The following is a 15718-nucleotide window of genomic DNA, read 5'->3' on the forward strand; positions in this document are numbered from 1 at the left end:
ACTAAAAGATTGGCTCTTCTTTTCAATCTTAAAAATCTTTTAAATGATTTTTGTAGATCATGTAATCATAGAATTGCAAAGTTGGAAGGGACCCTGAGAGTCATCTAGTCCAACCCCATGTAATGAATGAATCCTGCCCACAGCTGTCCCTGGGTGGGCTCGAACCACCAACCTTCTGATTAACAGCCTGGTGTACTGTCCCATTGTACCACTTCAAAGATTACTGAATATTGTCTTCTGTAGTTTTCAGAAATTTGCCTGGACTTTGGCATATTGATTTCATCTGACACAGTACAGTGGTACCTCGGGTTACATACGCTTCAGGTTACATACGCTTCAGGTTACAGACTCCGCTAACCCAGAAATAGTGCTTCAGGTTAAGAACTTTGCTTCAGGGTGAGAACAGAAACCGTGCTCCGACAGCAGCAGCAGGAGGCCCCATTAGCTAAAGTGGTGTTTCAGGTTAAGAACAGTTTCAGGTTAAGAACAGACACCCGGAACAAATTAAGTATTTAACCCAAGGTACCACTGTATTAGATTTTTGTAGCTTTAAAGCAAAGATGCAGAACCTCTATGACCCTCCATATCTTGTCAGACTCCAACTCCCATCATGCCTCATTATTGACCCTGGTGGCTGCAGGGGCTGGCAGGAGTTCACAGAATCACAGAACCATAGAGTTGGAAGGGACCCTGAGGGTCATCTAGCCCAACCCATGCAGTGCAGCAATCTTTTGCCCAAGCTGGAGCTTGAACCAATGACTGTGATTAAGAGAATCATGCTTTACCAACTGAGCTGGAGTCCAACAATGAATCGTGTGATGGATTCTTCAACTGTGATCCCTGCCTTGCAGGGGGTTGGGCTAGATGACCCTTGGGATCCCTTCCAACCCTACAGTTCTATGCTTCTGTGAACCCCTGCAGGGCCACAAGTCCCCCAGTCCCCACTGTATGGGATACTCCTAACCAGGCCTCCTCCGAAGTATTAAACTCAAGAGGGCTGACTCCCAGGCAAGTGGGGTTATTTTGCAGCTTTAGAGTTTTATTTTTCTTTCAGCATTTGTCTTTAACTTTTATTAACTTGTGGTGTTGAATATGGGAGTACTTGTGTTACCGAATGAATATGCAATTTCCGTGACTGCATATGAATTGCCTATAAATAAATACGACTGCAAAGTAAGTAGAATGCAAGAAGGGGGCACCAGGCCTAGTAGCCAGTCAGACCACATGAAGCATGAGAATTGCCCAGGTCAAAGGCAAGACCAGGAATCTGCTCTAGAGCTACCGGTCCAGAGAAGCAGATGAGCAGGCTCAGAGGTCATAGGGGTGGGCTGGATGTGATGTTGCAGATCGGAAGGATCCTGGGGCAGAGTAGATCAAAGTCAGGCGAGGTGGTCCGGAAATCCCCCCTACCAAGGTGGCAATCGACTGTGTGGCAAAACAATCCATTTCCAGGGAATATGACGTTCATTTTGAACACCACAGGCCAGTGAGCAGGTTGGGGGGTGGGGGGAGGTGGCTGTGTTGATTTCCAAAGCAATACCACAACAAATTGAAGCAATGTATCTTAATAACTGGCAGGGTGTTGTTGGCATTTTTCGGGAGCCTTCCTTCGGCTTGATTTGATTAACGACGGAAAATTATGTTGGCAGGAAGCTCTGCGGCTCGGGTTTATTGTAATAAATAAATCTGCAGCTTGCCACAACTGGTTTAAAATATTAGGGGGACAAGTTATTCCACACAGGGGAAGAGGCGTGGGCTGGCTTGCGGGGCAGCCAAATGGGCAGGTGAGGGGTTGCCAGATGGGCATGGGTGAACTTCTTCAATCTCACTCACAGAAGGACGGGCTGGAGCAGTAGAGCACCTGCTTTGCATGCTGAAGTTCTTGGGTTCAATCCCCAGTGGCATCTCCAGGGAGATGTGGGAGGGAACCTGCCCAAAACCACGGAGAGCCACTGCCAGTCAGTGTAGACGGACCAATGGTGTGGATGAACAAAGGCTCTGACTCAGTATAAAGCAACTTCCTGCCAACCTAGCAGTTCAAAAGCACGTCAAAGTACAAGTAGATAAATAGGTACCACTCCAGCGGGAAGGTAAACAGTGTTTCCGTGCGCTGCTCTGGTTCGCCAGAAGCGGCTTAGTCATGCTGGCCATATGACCCGGAAGCTGTACGCCGGCTCCCTCGGCCAATAAAGCGAGATGAGCGCTGCAATCCCAGAGCGGGTCACGACTGGACCTAATGGTCAGGGGTCCCTTTACCTTTACCTTTTTCTGTTCCTGTGTCTTTTGGAAAGGACTATAGCTGAGAGCTGCTTTATTGGATTTTGAGTTGATTTTATATTTGTATTCTGCTTTTGCAACAACAAATGTTGTTGCAGCTCACAATATTCACCATAGCATTAAAAAAAAACAGCAAGCAATACAATCACTATAACATCAAGCATAGCAGCGTATAAGTAAAGCAAACAACGAAGGAATGAATGCAATTCAATAATTTCATAGTAATTCAAAACATCACACAGAGCTGCTGAATGCCAGCCCTGTGCCAGATGGCATTCGAACCATGAAGACTAGCGTCTTGCAATACTTTTAGTGGGAAGCAGTAGCTCTGTGGTAAAGCACCTGCTGTGCGTTAATAAATATAAAATAAATTCATCGTTTTATTTGTACGCTGCTTTTCCACATACAAAGTCACGTTCAAAGGGACTTACAACCAAGACGACAGGAATGCATTCCAAATCAAACGCTGCAAAACAATTTTGTAATAACACAATAAAACAGCAACACAATAGCAAACATAACAACAGGCAAAACAACAACGTTTCAGGACTCTAGAAAGAACAAGATGACATTAATAAACCCGACCGCAAAAATGACAAGGCTGCTTGACAGTTCCACCTTGGTCCTAGGAACATCCCTCTCATGATGTTGCTCACAGTCCTTCTCCTGCAAGGTTTCCAAGGACCTCCTCACCCGTCCCGTGATGTTGTTACTTTGGCATGCAGAGTAGCAGCCAAAGCACCAGCCTAGGAGGTCTGCTCATTCTCCATCTCCCTTGTGACCACCTTTGTCTTCCTCCAGGTGATGCTCTCTGAAAGGAAAGGGACCGATGAGCTCTACGCTGTGAAGATCCTCAAGAAGGATGTGGTCATCCAAGACGACGATGTGGAATGCACCATGGTGGAGAAGCGGGTGCTCGCTCTGGCTGGGAAGCCCCCGTTCCTAACACAGCTTCATTCTTGCTTCCAAACCATGGTAAGGATCCCTACACGCTCACACACTTCTGCCCTAGATCCTGCACAGTTTCCAAGCCAGCAGTTCTCACACTCCAGCCCCCCCTCCCCACATGGACTACTTGAAAATTGCTGAGGGTCTTGGCAGACCACTTAATGGTTTTTCTGTCTGTTGAAGAAATTGCAGTGAGCTGTGCTGGATGCTAGGTGATTTGTAATTGAATCAAGATTAAATGCCTCCATTCTAGCCTCCCATTAACTGTGCTGCTAATCCCCTCCACTCCTTTCAAGGGCCTCCTCCCTTACTCCTGCCATATCGCCAACAAACTCCCCTCCACCCCATCCATCTAACTCACCTTCTGGGCGGAACACCAGGTTCTAAGAACCACAGAGTAGCCACTGCAATCACTCATCTTCCCACAAGCACCACGTGGTCCATGGACCACAGTTTGGGAGCCCCTGATCTCAGCTGAACAGAGAGCATCCTTGCCTTGATCCCAGGCAATGCCGCCAAGCGATACTGGACAACATGGGGAAGCTTAGGAGAGATGGGAGGAACTGTGTCTTGCTGGCAGGAAGAGGAGGTGGAGATGATATGTTGGGGTGCTCAGGTAGATGGTGGGGGCTAAGGGAGCCCAGGGCAGAGTGGGTGGAAGGCAAGGACAGAGGCTGTGGCCATAAGGAGGACTAAAGAAGGGAAAGAGATGAAGAAGGGACCACATGGTTCTACTGGCTGGGGTTGGTGGGAGTTGAACTCCAAAAACAGCTGAAGGGCACTAGATTGTGGCCATCTGCCCTAAAGCAATGAATCATCAGGAACATCCGGTCTGAAATAAACAGAGGCATTGGGGGGACCGCTTGCAAAGGGAGCAGTCATTGCTTCCACAACTGTTTGGGGCTGGCTGCAGATAAGGAAGAGGAGAGGAGGCAGCGATAGGCACAGCGCAAGGCCCGTCCTTTCAGGCTTCCTACAATGAGCACGGAGGATTACACTGAAATGTCAGCCAGCCATTTGGCTTTGCAAAAGGCGTTTTGCTGCAGCGGCAGGCAAGTGGGGCTGGGCCCTTCTCTGCACTCACTAATGAAACTCCTGCATGCAGCGAAGCTTTTCCTTTTGCACGTCTCTCTTTCTGACATCTGAAGTGTGTCGGCAGAGGATTAGTTCCCGGAGACCTGCCTGTAGCTTAGCGGTAATCATATTGGTAACGTAATCAAAATTTGTAGCAGAGGGTATTATCAGGTGCTGAGTACAAAGCGCTTTGATTTGGAGGAGAGCAGTCTCAGCCAGAGCTGCTCTTCCCATTTGCTGGCAAGGATGAAAATCTCAAATCTTCATCTCAAAGGGAGAGAGAATTAACTTTTTTGCCCAGGTGTTTTGGGGCCTCTGGATTTGCCTTCCACCTGCTCCCGAGTGACCCTCCTGATCCTGGATAAAATGAGAGTGGATTAAATGTGCGCACCATCTTTTTCCCCCCAAAAGGAGATCAGAGCCTCCACACAAAACAAAGACTGCAGGGAGCTGGCTTCCCCTGAGACCTTGATTCATCTAGCTCAGTATTGTCCACACTGACTGGCAGCAACAGCCCTCCAGTGTGGAGATGGAGGAGGAATCGCCTCAAATCCCCACTCAGCTCTGAAGCTCGTTGAGTGACCGGTCACTATCTCTCAACATAGCCTCCCTTACAGGGCTGTTGTGAATGATAAAATGGGGGGCACGGGGCATGTGTGCTGACTTATTTGTTTGTTTATTTCATAAAAATTCATACACTGCTTGATTGTTAAAAAACAAACCCTCGACGCAATTTACAAAAAGGTGAAGCAATAAATTTGCGGGGGAAGGTGAATACTTTAAAACATACAAAAAGCTTGAGCTGCTAAAAGGAAAGTCGGATCTGTGTTGCTATGTATGTCATAGAATCATAGAATCATAGAGTTGGAAGAGACCACAAGGGCCATCGAGTCCAACCCCCTGCCAAGCAGGAAACACCACCAGAGCACTCCTGACATATGGTTGTCAAGCCTCTGCTTAAAGACCTCCAAAGCAGGAGACTCCACCACACTCCTTGGCAGCAAATTCCACTGTCGAACAGCTCTTACTGTCAGGAAGTTCTTCCTAATGTTTAGGTGGAACCTTCTTTCTTGTAGTTTGGATCCATTGCTCCGTGTCCGCTTCTCTGGAGCAGCAGAAAACAACCTTTCTCCCTCCTCTATATGACATCCTTTTATATATTTGAACATGGCTATCATATCACCCCTTAACCTCCTCTTCTCCAGGCTAAACATGCCCAGCTCCCTTAGCCGTTCCTCATAAGGCATCGTTTCCAGGCCTTTGACCATTTTGGTTGCCCTCCTCTGGACACGTTCCAGTTTGTCAGTGTCCTTCTTGAATTGTGGTGCGCAGAACTGGACACAGTACTCCAGGTGAGGTCTGACCAGAGCAGAATACAGTGGCACTATTACTTCCCTTGATCTAGATGCTATACTCCTATTGATGCAGCCCAGAATTGCATTGGCTTTTTTAGCTGCCGCGTCACACTGTTGGCTCATGTCAAGTTTGTGGTCAACCAAGACTCCTAGATCCTTTTCACTGCTCTCAAGCCAGGTGTCACCCATCTTGTATTTGTGCCTCTCATTTTTTTTGCCCAAGTGCAATACTTTACATTTCTCCCTGTTAAAATTCATCTTGTTTGTTTTTGCCCAGTTCTCTAATCTGTCAAGGTCGTTTTGAAGTGTGATCCTGTCCTCTGGGGTGTTAGCCACCCCTCCCAGTTTGGTGTCATCTGCAAATTTGATCAGGATGCCCTTGAGTCCATCATCCAAGTCGTTGATAAAGATGTTGAATAAGACCGGGCCCAAGACAGAACCCTGTGGCACCCCACTAGTCACTCTTCTCCAGGATGAAGAGGAACCATTGATGAGTACCCTTTGGGTTCGGTCAGTCAGCCAGTTACAAATCCACTGAGTGGTAGCATATGTGCAACTAAACATATATAGACACCTGTGTGTTTAGCCCCACGGGACGTACAGCAGTTCCAGAATGGGCAATTTAGATCAAGAAAACAGACTTAACCCCCCCTACCCCCACCTTACTCATTCATACACTTCTGCCTCAATCCAAATTACTCGTTCTCACCATTCTCTAATATATATATATATAGAGAGAGAGTTTTTCATCAATACAGGTAGACGTGGGTGGCGCTGTGGGTTAAACCACAGAGCCTAGGACTTGCTGATCAGAAGGTCGGCGGTTCGAATCCCCACAATGGGGTGAGCTCCCATTGCTCGGTCCCTGCTCCTGCCAACCTAGCAGTTCGAAAGCACGTCAAAGTGCAAGTAGATAAATAGGTACCGCTCTGGCAGGAAGGTAAAACAGCATTTCTGTGCACTGCTCTGGTTCACCAGGAGTGGCTTATTCATGCTGGCCACATGACCTGGAAGCTGTACACCGGCTCCCTTGGCCAATAAAGCGAGATGAGCACCACAACCCCAGAGTCGGTCACAACTGGACCTAATGGTCAGTGGTCCCTTTACCTTTACAGGGATCTGCTGACTGTTCTCTGGGTGATTTGCAGGACATTAGGGCCAATGGGGCACTGCCCCAACAACCCTACTCCGCACCCAGACAACACCCACCTGCCTGCTGTCTTTCTTACAATCCATTTAGAGGGTGTCCCTGGCTGCCAGCTTCCTCCTCCTCAGTCTCAGTGTAGCTGCTTGTAGCACTCAGCGTCTGCTTGTCATTCGCTCTGGTGCCACCTGCTGCTGGCCTCCTTGCCTCCTGCCCTACCAGTCCCAATGGGCACTAGCCCATTACATTTCACGCCTCTCTCTCCTCTTCTCTCCTTCTCTAGGACCGCTTGTATTTCGTCATGGAGTATGTGAACGGCGGCGATCTCATGTACCAGATTCAACAGGTTGGAAGGTTTAAGGAGCCCCACGCTGTGTAAGTTGGATGCTCCCTGATATAAAGCTCAGGCTAAGAGGTCAAATATGGCTTGGGGGCCCCATGGGGCAAAGGGTCTCCCTTGGGTTATTGGGGGGGCAGCAGGCAGATGGACTTTCTCCCTCCACGCTCGATGCCCCGTGCTGCAATTAGATAGCAAAGCTTTCCGTTTCCAGATGCCTCCCTTCCTTATCACTCTTCTTCTCCTCTAATCTTTACTTGCAGGTTCTACGCAGCTGAGATAGCCATTGGCCTGTTCTTCTTACATAACAAAGGAATCATTTATCGGTAGGTGGGCATGCTTTCTCTCTCGGGCTTCTAGAAAGGCAGCAACAGCAGCACCTCCCCTCCTGTTTGACAGGCGATTGGCATTGAGGGTGTGCATTCAAGGCTTTCCGCATGGGGACGTGGTTCCTGGTGCTCTAAAAAAGCCACCAGCTTGCCTTTCGGGTGGCCATTTGGCCCTCGTCCATGGAGTGCATTTCCATCAAGCAGAGCCAAAGACTTCCAAGTGCCAGTGCCTTGCGAACAAATGTGGTGTTTTGTGTGTCGTTCCCCCCCCCCCCCGGATTCTGTAGGGAAGCCGGCTGATCGAGCATCTTTGAGGCTTCCCTTTGCTCGTGGTCTTAAATCTCGGTTTGCTTGACAAGCCACGGCTGGCAGCTCGCAGTGCGGGGAGGGCCCAGCGCTGCCTCATCATTGACACATAAAGCTGGCACTTCAGAAGTGATTTGTCTGGAGTCTTGCTGTAAAAACCTGCCATTTGTTGTTTGGCTGCTAAACATTCCAGGACGTGGCTTTGGAAGGCTCTCGGCTGCTAGGGTGCCCAGAGCAGTAATCTATGCAGAAGGCATTATCCCACCCACCCCTGATTTCCCTTCCTCTTCTCTTTGAGTAGCGTCCCCCCCCCCCACACACAAAATGCTCAGCAGCCTTGGAGAATATCTAGCTCCCTCCTGTAAACAGCTGGCTGGCTCTGGGGAAAGCCACCAGGAATTGTGGGGAGAGAGAGACAAGTGTTTGACATTATAGCATATCGCACCACCACACCAATGTTTGACAGATGAAAAATAAAGACGCTTTGGTATCACCTGTATTTATCATTTAAAAAAAAAGATTGCTGCCTAAGGCACATTTCTGAAAGCTCTGCTCTGCCTTCTGTATGCTGTTGTTTCTGTTTATTCCCCCCTGGCCTGTACCCCATTGAAGGCAAAGCTTTCTTCTTAAAGGTACAATGGAATGATGTTGTTGTCCCAGAAAATGACACCAAGAATTCAAAATCCATGTCGTTGGCTACTGCATGAGTGCAATGGCCAGCTGTTCCTGTCCATGTTTGATGTATCAGTTGCTCAATTTGTGGGGTGCTTCAAAATGCGGGGTTATCGCTACAAAACGCTGCTAAACAACTGTAAAACTTTGGCACAGGTTTGCAGATGATCCCAAATTTTGGGGTTTGTAGTTAATGTTAAGTACAGTAAAGGTAAAGGACCCCTGGATGGTTAAGTCCAGTGAAAGGTGACTATGGGGTGCAGCACACATCTCATTTTCGGGCTGAGAGAGTCGGCGTTTGTCCACAGACAGCTTTCTGAGTCATGTGGCCAGCATGACTAAACCGCTTCTGGCTCATTGGAACACCATGCCAAAGTGCATGGAAACACCACTTACCTTCCCGGCACAGTGGTACCTATTTATCTACTTGCACTGGTGTGCTTTTAAACTGCTAGGTTGGCAGGAGCTGAGACAGAGCAATGGGAGCTCACCCCGTCGCGGGGATTTGAACCGCTGACCCTCCGATCAGCAAGCCCAAGAGGCTCAGTGGTTTAGACCACAGCATCACCCTGTGTTTGATGTATCAATTACTCAGTATGTGGGACACTGCAAAATGTGGGGTTTCACAGCACAACGCTGCACAAAAACTGCAAAACTTTGGCACAGGTTTGGTGGAGATTCCAAATTGTGGGGGTTCTTAGCTAATTTCCCTGCTGCTGTGCATGCAGGGGCCCTGGAGACAAGGACTAACCACCCACCCACCACTCAGAGATTTTACTTCTAGTGATGCCCAGCAGGGAGGAGATTCTGACTAAACACCAGGAGAGTAAGAGCTGTTCAGGGAGATTGACAGTTCTGGCAGCCCTTGGGTGTGCATGTGGGGAGGGGAGTCCCCTCTTCTGTTTTGCAACTGCTGTTGCTTGATGAGAATTAAGAGCATTTTTCTCTATTAGTGGAGCAGAACAGACAACCTTGAGACTTGCATTCCCCCTGTGATTTTTGCCCCCATTGTTTGGTGGTGGTGGTGAGGGTGTTTCTGCCACATCAAAGGATCAAAGGACTGATCCTGAAGGAATTCATGCCTCATAAAGAAGGTGACGCCTGCATGTTAGGGGGCAAATAAGTCCCTTCTTATTCCATCCCCCTAAAAAAGAACCATTATGGAATTGCAGGAGTCATTCCAGGGGTGGTTTGGGCTGGGAAGAAGTGGGATACCCAGCCTTGTCTGCATGCCATTATTCCATGTACAAGCTAAAAATACTGGGTGCAAAATTGCATGTTGTTGTTTTGTTTTGTTTTTTAAAAAATCAAGTTTCTAGTCCATATGACTGATTGCCAATGTAGGGTTTAATCTTATTTAGGGGTGCATAGAAATAACTCATGCTTGTTTTCATTTATTTTCCCTGAGAAAAACAAAATTGCAGAATGCTTAAAATATGCATAGCATTTGTTTGGCTTTCATTACTGAACTGGACAATATCCTTTGGGTTTTGAAGCAATAACAGGGCAAAATAGCCAATGAATCAAGGGAATAACTGTAGACAAATTAAGTCATGTTTTAAACCCGTGGAACCGTTGTAGAAATGCCAGATAAATCTGCAGTATGGCTGCAAATTATGCATTTTGTTTTTAGTTTTTATTATTTTTTAACTTATCCGTGTTGCATTATGAGTGAGAGACCCAAAACAAGTTTTTAGATTCTAAAAACCGAACGTCACAAGACACCCAAACGAAAACAGTTATAAATTGGAACTAGTGGTCTAAATCCAGCACAAATTTATGTTTAGTTGTTGCCTGACTCTGTGCTGGTTTTCGGCCAGTGATGTAGCAATCAAACACACTAAGCTATCACAATGAACCGGCCTTGCATGAACCAGAAACCTCAACTCGCGTGGCCAGATGTCCTGTTTTGCAGAAGGCTGCCTGGTCCAAGTTCAGCTCAAAGAAAGGAGAGTGGTGGGTAGATGGAGTTGATGTTGCCCATCAACAGTTGAGGCCTGGAGAACAGACCAAACAGGACCCAACCTCACTGGTCAGCTTGCTTTCTGTTGTTCCAGAGGGTAGGACCCGAATCGATGGATTCAGAAGGCAAGAAAGGAGATTCTGACTAAACACCAGGAGGGTGGGAGCTGTTCAACAGTGGAGCAGACTCCCTCGGAAGGTGGTGGACCTTACTTCATTGGGGCTTTAACCAGAGGTTGGATGGCCATCTGTCAAGTATTCTTTAGCTGTGATTCCTTCATTGCAGTTTGGATTAAATGACCCTTGGGGTCCTATCCAACTTTACAGTTCTAGGTTTCTAAGTCATGGAACTCAGTGGGTCATTCTTCTTCTTTTTATAGAGTTTTATTAACACTTTTCAGAATACAATAAAAGACAAGGTAACCTACACAAAGGGATGCGGGTGGCGCTGTGGTCTAAACCACAGAGCCTAGGGCTTGCCGATCAGAAGGTCAGCGGTTCGAATCCCCACAACGGGGTGAGCTCCCGTTGTTCGGTCCCAGCTCCTGCCAACCTAGCAGTTCGAAAGGACGTCAAAGTACAAGTAGATAAATAAATACTGCTCCGGTGGGAAGGTAAATGGCGTTTCCGTGTGCTGCTCTGGTCCGCCAGAAATGGCTTAGTCATGCTGGCCACATGAACCAGAAGCTGTCTCCGGACAAACACCGGCTCCTCGGCCTATAGAGCGAAATGAGCACCGCAACCCCAGAGTCATCCATGACTGGACCTAACAGTCAGGGGTGCTTTTACCTTTACCTGCCAAAGAATTGGTGCTTTTGAATTATGGTGCTGGAGGAGACTCTTGAGAGTCCCATGGACTGCAAGAAGATCAAACCTCTCCATTCTTAAGGAAATCAGCCCTGAATGCTCACTGGAAGGACAGATCCTGAAGCTGAGGCTCCAATACATTGGCCACCTCATGAGAAGAGAAGACTCCCTGGAAAAGACCCTGCTGTTGGGAAAGATTGAGGGCACAAGGAGAAGGGGATGACATAGGACGAGATGGTTGGACAGTGTTCTCGAAGCTACCAGCATGAGTTTGACCAAACCGCGGGAGGCAGTGGAAGACAGGAGTGCCTGGCGTGCTCTGGTCCATGGGGTCATTAAGAGTCGGACACGACTAAACGACTAAACAACAACAACAACAAATCTACACAAACAATAATAAAAAGAAAGGAAAAGAGATCGCTTCTCGGCCTTTTGGCTAAGATCAAGTGTAAAAAGAAAGGAAAAGAGATAGACGAATACAAGATCTGCTCTAGAAACGTATCTTAACTTTTTTTTTCCCAGATGGAAAAAGATGTGTGTCCCCAGCTCTCACCTGGGAGGATCCCTATCTTCTCCCAGCCTCTCACACTGAGAGATCTCTCCTTCCCTGTCTTTCACACAGGGTCCTTCAGACTGTTCATCAAGTGGATCTACTCAGGACGCATTTAGGTGTGCCCTGTAGCTGATCATGGGTGGAAAGCAATGGTTGCTGCTTTCCTGCCAGAGCCAAACAAGCTCCCTGCCACTTTCCTTGGATGCTGAAAAGGACCGCTTCCTCCTTCCCCTAAAAAGGGCTGTCTCTGCCCATAACTGCTGCCTCGCATTTGCAGCAGCAGATGGGTGAGTGAGAGAGTGAGAGTTCTCAACAAGGAGGGAATGATCTCCCCCTTTAAACTTGCCTCCCGGCAGTAGCAGATCATCCAAGGCTCCAGCAGTCCCCCTTCCTCTCCAAACACCTGCCTGTCTCCCCTAAGGCACCTGGGAGACCGCCTCCCTGCCCCGCCCCCAAATTTGGGGGTGTAGCTTTAGGGGTATGAAATCCAGCTGTCCGACAGCCAGGGATCCTCTGTGCTGCCTCCACAACCCAGCAGGGAGTTTGGAGAACTATCAGTTCACTTATGCAAAGCAGACAGTCACATCAGTGAAGGAGAAAGCTGAAGGATGGGAGGGTGACAGTGTGGCCAACCCTGAAAAAGAGGAAATGCGGAAATGCGTCACTCAAAAAAAAACAAAAAACAAGACGGGGAAAGGGCATCAATTTGCATACAATTTGCATGTGCTTGCTAATCTAAATGTGAAATGTGCTAATCTAGATGTAAATTACATTTAAACAGAAATACACTAGGGACTGCCACAGTGGGGAACAAGACCCCCTTTTCCTGCTCTCCCTGTATAGGCTTATTTCTCCTTAAGTAGAAGACACCCTCACCTAGATGGCTTCCCTGTGAGATCCCTTCTAACAGAGGACTGGATCTGAGCACTGCAGTCCTCTTCCCTCCTGTGATTCCTAGCAACTGATATCCAGAGCCAGTCATAGCCGTTGTTAGGGTTGCCATATGCCCTCTTTTTCTAGGACATGTCCTCTTTTTCACGATGAGAGTCGTCATAGAGATCCATAGTTAAAAGTAGATGTCAGCAAATGTGTCCTTTTTTTTTTTTTTCCTCTTCAAAATATAGCAACCCTACCGTTGATAGCCTTCTTCACGAATGTGTCTAGTTTGGGCCAGTCACTACATCTTCTTGTTATGAATTTTGGAACTTAGCTATGTGCTGCGCAAAGAAGTCCCTGTCTGTTCTGAGTTGCCCAATACTCAATGGATGATTCCTTCATTCATTGATTTCCTGCCTGTTACCATAAGGTGCCAGGGTAGATTACAGCATTGAAAGCAATTAAAAACCACTTCCAATTAAGGTGGGTCCTAAAAACATACACCCACAGCTTCTAGTCTTTTGAGACATGGAGAAAACTTTTCTCTTTTGGGGTTTTAGCTCAACTCGTGCATAATTTCCCCCACTTCCTTCGCTTTCCTCTTAGCAATCATTAATCTAAATTAAAAGCCCCAAACACTGAAGTCTTTCCTTTCCTTTCCTTTCATTCTAACCCCTTGATCATTTTTAACATGATTTATCAAAAATGTGCTTAGATTGCTTAAAAATGTTTTCTATTGCTTTAAATATATTTTTATTTTTAATTGTTTTGTTTTATCACTTTGGGGTTTGCCTCCTTGGGCTCCTTTTGGAGGAAGTGCAGAATAGAGATTTAATTGATAACAACAACAACAACAACAACAACAACAACAACAACAACAGTTTCGGTTGCCTATTTCCGAACCAGCTCTACAACATTCTTTTCGATGTGTGCAGCAGTCAGAACTGCGCACAGCATTACAAGTGCGGTTACACCGCAGCATTATGTTTTCGGAGGTTTGATTTTGGGTGCACGCTTTTTCTTCACTGAAGGGGTTCCTGCATTGCAGGGGGTTGAACTAAATGACCCCAGGGAGTCCCTCCTAGCTCTTCAATTCTACGTGCTTTGCAAAGTTCATAGATGTGCAGCTTTCAGAGGGTAGCTGGGTGTGTTTTGTTTGCTCAGCAAATTGCCCTTCTTGAAAAGATAGCTCATGAACTTAAACGTATCCAAAGGGCAGAGCTCAAATGTCCATGTATAAAAAAATAAATGGCATGGTTTTATTTCTTATACAAATATTAAGGCACCTGGTCACTCAGTGCCTCCAGTATATGCAAATGTCTGGCTCATTTAAGCCTATCTAGAACCTTTATTCTCCACTCACTGTATAAATCTTTTATTCATGGGTAGGCAAACTAAGGCCTGGGGGCTGAATCCGGCCCAATCGCCTTCTAAATCCGGCCCGCGGATGGTCTGGGAATCAGCGTGTTTTTACATGAGTAGAGTGTGTGCTTTTATTTAAAATGCATCTCTGGGGTATTTGTGGGGCATAGGAATTCATTCATTATTATTTTTCAAAATATAGTCCGGCCCTCCACAAGGTCTGAGGGACAGTGGACCGGCCCCGTGCTGAAAAAGTTTGCTGACCCCTGATTTTATTATTTGTAAAGGGAATCTTTGTATGAGTTAATACTTTATTATCCTTTTGGAACTGCACTGTATCTTTGCACAATTTGTCCTTCCAGGTTGTGGGTGTTTATGGTTTACGTTTTGGAGTCTTCGTTGTTTTTTTGCCATGCTTGTACTTTTGCTGTTGTTAGCAAATAAATAAACAACAATAATAGTAAAATTAAAAGCTTGCTCAGCTCGAGGGGATTGGTACTTTCATTGCTGGGGGTCGCCTTCTCTGCTCTGTCCCCCCTTAAACTACCTGCCAGCCTTCTCTACCTTCCATTAGGCTTTCATAACCAGTCTGTTTTCAATGCTGCAGCGACCTGAAACTCGACAACGTGATGCTGGATTCCGAGGGGCATATCAAGATTGCTGATTTTGGCATGTGCAAAGAGAATATCTGGGATGGCGTCACCACCAAGACCTTCTGTGGCACTCCAGACTACATTGCGCCCGAGGTGAGTAACAGAGAGAGAGAGAGAGAGAGAGAGAGAGAGAGAGAGAGAGAGAGAGACCCAGGTCCCCTTGCTTACATCCATTGAACTTGTTTTAAATTTTAAGGGAGCACACACATAGTGGACACACACTCCACAGAAAGCCAATCCTCCACCTTTCAAAACTTAGGAAATATACCCTGAGAAAAATACACTTAGCGCACAGAACATCCCAAAAGCCATCTTGGAGAAACCTTTCCCAATAGTTCTTTTCACTTACGCTTCAAATCTGACCGAAAGAGCACATTTTGTATATGAATAGGGGAGATCTGTGACGATGGTTTCAATACTTGGGGTATTTACAATTTCAAAAAGAATGATCCAGACTGGCCAAGGTGGGGTGATTGCATGGGCACAGCCGGGGGGCGGGAGCAGGGGGGCAGCTGCCCCACCCCCGATCAAGTAAAATAATAGAAATACTTAACTGATCAATCATGTCGGTTCTGCCCCCCACAACAAAAGGCCTGCCCCTCCCCACAAGAATCCTGGCTATGCCCATGGGCAAACATTATCAGGTATCTTGACAAGCAGGAGACAGGTCACACTCTCAAATTTCTGTTGTAGACCGCCTCTTTCTGTGATGTGAGTGTGATGCTTTTGGGTGGTCTTTGGCTAAGGGGTTGGGCAATTTCTAAAGTCTTTAAAAGGATACAGGGGTCTCTGTTGCAACATGAAAATAAAGATCTTCCTTGCTTTCCTTCTACTGGTTCGTGCCTCTGTCCATTCTTCTCTGACCGATCATGGACTTAGGGGACTCAGAGTCCCTTGGGGAGTTGGGCTGCAGAAGCCAACCCCTAATTTTTCTACTACAATCTCAGTGGGTCTACTCTTGAGTATGACATGTGTTGGATATCACCCTTAGTATTAATAATACGATTCCATAACTTTCAGTTTTTTTAATATATAGTTTAGGCAAATGCTGTTTGTTTTAAAG

General features: G+C 46.8%; 1 protein-coding gene across 2 annotated transcripts in view; it reads left to right on the forward strand.

The window, feature by feature from the left end:
• PRKCB (protein kinase C beta) overlaps positions 1-15718 on the forward strand; it is a 185410-nt gene that overhangs the window by 125974 nt on the left and 43718 nt on the right. For both annotated transcript variants that reach the window (XM_083473978.1, XM_083473977.1), the window contains exons 10-13: positions 3079-3252; positions 7082-7173; positions 7399-7461; positions 14610-14748. In XM_083473978.1, the coding sequence (XP_083330104.1) occupies positions 3079-3252; positions 7082-7173; positions 7399-7461; positions 14610-14748 (468 nt within the window). The remainder of the gene's footprint in view (positions 1-3078; positions 3253-7081; positions 7174-7398; positions 7462-14609; positions 14749-15718) is intronic.

The sequence above is a fragment of the Podarcis liolepis genome (genome assembly GCF_965112155.1).
Source record: "Podarcis liolepis genome assembly, chromosome: 14".
Taxonomy (NCBI): domain Eukaryota; kingdom Metazoa; phylum Chordata; class Lepidosauria; order Squamata; family Lacertidae; genus Podarcis; species Podarcis liolepis.